Source organism: Anarhichas minor, unplaced genomic scaffold (genome assembly GCF_050575085.1).
Source record: "Anarhichas minor isolate MPS153535 unplaced genomic scaffold, ASM5057508v1 ptg000054l, whole genome shotgun sequence".
In the NCBI taxonomy this organism is placed as follows: Eukaryota; Metazoa; Chordata; class Actinopteri; order Perciformes; family Anarhichadidae; genus Anarhichas; species Anarhichas minor.
This window is the reverse complement of record NW_027466500.1, coordinates 2,826,047-2,828,766: the sequence shown is the minus strand read 5'-3', so window position 1 is coordinate 2,828,766 and position 2,720 is coordinate 2,826,047. Positions and strand designations below refer to the sequence as shown.

The following is a 2,720-nucleotide window of genomic DNA, read 5'->3' as shown; positions in this document are numbered from 1 at the left end:
AGTTATTTCTATTAATCGCTGGCTGGACACATAAAAAAACAACAAACAGTGCCGCCAACATCTATGAACAATACCTTTCCCCCGTGCACCATAACTTGTAAATGTTCAGGCAGATATCCTCCTTGTGGGAACAGAAGCCAGAGTCAATTTTCCATGTGCATATTGCCACAACGAGAGCTAGGGGGAAGAAAGCTGTAAATCTTTCACCATGGCTCTAGTGGGAACAAAAGCAGTAATGTTCCTGGGTAAAGGCAGCAAAATGTTAGAATTTTTTAATGTATGAGGGGTTTATGTACCATATCTTGTTATGGTAGTCTGACCCAGTGGATGTTATCTGCTGAGGACACCACTACCGCTACCCATTACTAGGAATATTGCATTTTTCTTCCTCTTGGTCTCCCTCCACTGCTGTTTGTAATGAGAAACAACTAATTTATTTGAAATAAAAAAAATAAAACAACCTGTGCAAGAGTCAGGTAATTGTCCAAAGTGCTCCCATCGGGTGACTGAGTTGGGAATTAGCTTTGCTATAATAAAACATACCAGATAACCTTAACAAAAATGTGCACCTTTCTTGTCTTGTCTTTAAAGCTTCAGGGATGAGTGCACTCTATAAGTAGGCTACTCTGTAATTAAGATGAACAACAACTCTGCCCATAATTAAAGCACCAATAGAAATATTACAATGTAGTAGTTCACTTAAGAAAAAAACAACACAAGAAACAGCTTTGTGTTTATTGCAAAATAGGAAATAATAACATGCTACACGTTAAAGCAAGATGAACATGATAAACAGTATACCTGCTAGAAAGACTTGCATGTGTGTGGGGGGGGGGGGGGGGGGGGGGACATTGTAACAGCAAAACAGCATTTCTTGTGTGTTCAAAATCTGTTATTTTAAGGTTAGCTTTTTTCCTCTGTGGTTCTCACCATTACGTTATCTCTCTTATCTCTTATTATTAAACCATGTACAACATGGTTAGGCAACACTGTACTTAACCGTCATGGTCATTAAAGCACATTTTGTTAGGAATTGGAGAAGAGGAACTAAAGAGTCATAGGCGTTGTTTCTCCCCGGTTCGTTGTAAACGGGAAACCAACCGGAAGTCATCGTTTCATTGCATTGCGACATACCCACCGAAAGATTATTTACATCTTCAGCCTTCGCTCTAAACTCCTCACATTCTATCAAGTAAGTCTCTTTTGTATTTGAAAGCTACATGATCACTTAGAAACACATATGTAGCTAAAAGAGCAGTTTTAAGTGACGGTTCGAGGATACTTGTATTTAGCTAGCATTAGCTAACTCCACGTTACTGTTAGCCAGAAAGCCATTGAAAGCAACGTTAGCATGCTAGCTGCTGCTTTGTAAAAGCAGTAGAAAGCAATTCGAAGCAATGGACCAATTTTATTTATATTTTATGGTTGTATTAAGCAAGTAACTATGTCAAACACATAGAGAGTAGTTGACTTTATAATGACTGAGCTGTCTTGTTATGCTAACGTAACATTATTAATAATAGAATAACGTTAGCATTCTAACCGTTAGCCATTAATGTGATATGGCTCAAAGCGAGGGAGTTATTTACTTTAATTTGAGCACGTAGCTAGCTCAAGCACACAGAAAGTGGTTAATGTTACAATAACTAACGTGAGCCAAATATGTAAAGTTAGCCTTTACAGCCGCTTACAATGCTAACATTCAATCAGTTTGCCTCAGCATGAATTTATAAACTGATATTGCATCTGACTTTTGTCTAGAGCCTCTGGGACCCTCATCTCAGCGAGAATGACCGATAGATACAACATCCACAGTCAACTGGAGCATCTTCAGTCTAAGTACATCGGTACAGGACACGCCGACACGAGCAAGTGGGAATGGCTGGTCAACCAGCACAGAGACTCTTACTGCTCCTACATGGGACATTTTGACCTGCTCAACTACTTCTCCGTCGCTGAGAACGAGAGCAAAGCCAGAGTCCGCTTCAACCTGATGGAGAAGATGCTCCAACCATGTGGACCCCCATTAGACAAACCTGATGATGCATAAATTACACTGGAGTGAGCTGTGGAGGTTTTTACACGATGTTTGTGCTTTTCTTTTTTTACTACAAATGTTAAAGAAAGTAAAGTAAGAAACGTTCCAAACAGTTTTTAGAAGAGATGATGGAAAAGACGGTGGTGTACTTCCATCTGTTGAATATTGTATTAACTGATGGAGCTGTGTTCTGTGTTGAAATTTCTGTTTTGATTTAATTAAAATTCACGTGTTACCGTTTAAAATGTAGTCATTTCTACATACAGATATGTGACAAAGGTAGATTCCTGTCATGCAATAGAAGAGATGAACACTATTCTTCTAAGAGACCTTCCCTAAGTTGGAATATATGGTGGTGGTGCAGCACACATGTTTTCCATGTTCAGTTAGTTTGATTCACAACATCTTCATACTCATTAAGTTGCTCAGTGACCACTCAGGCATTTGAATTTCTCTCACTCACCGTACTCAAATGTTTCATTTAATTCACCATCTATCTGTAAATTCCATTCGTGACAGGAGAACAAATTGGGTAAATTCTATTGTATGCATTCAATATTGGATTTATTCCATCCCACAGAAGAGAAGAAAAGATGAAGAAAAGGAATATTTAATAACTTATTAGATGAAGCTTCAACATGTGCATAAGCTCAAAGAAATTAACTGAATAGAAATGGGGAAA

At 38.4% G+C, this 2,720-nt stretch overlaps 1 protein-coding gene across 1 annotated transcript; it reads left to right on the top strand.

Annotated features, from left to right (window-relative positions):
- The first annotated feature begins 1,063 nt into the window (after positions 1 to 1,063).
- Positions 1,064 to 2,283, top strand: sf3b5 (splicing factor 3b, subunit 5). Its single transcript, XM_076075755.1, has 2 exons — positions 1,064 to 1,192; positions 1,762 to 2,283. The coding sequence occupies exon 2, from the start codon at positions 1,790 to 1,792 to the stop codon at positions 2,048 to 2,050; it is 261 nt and encodes an 86-aa protein (XP_075931870.1). The 5' UTR covers positions 1,064 to 1,192; positions 1,762 to 1,789; the 3' UTR covers positions 2,051 to 2,283.
- Positions 2,284 to 2,720: the final 437 nt, after the last annotated feature.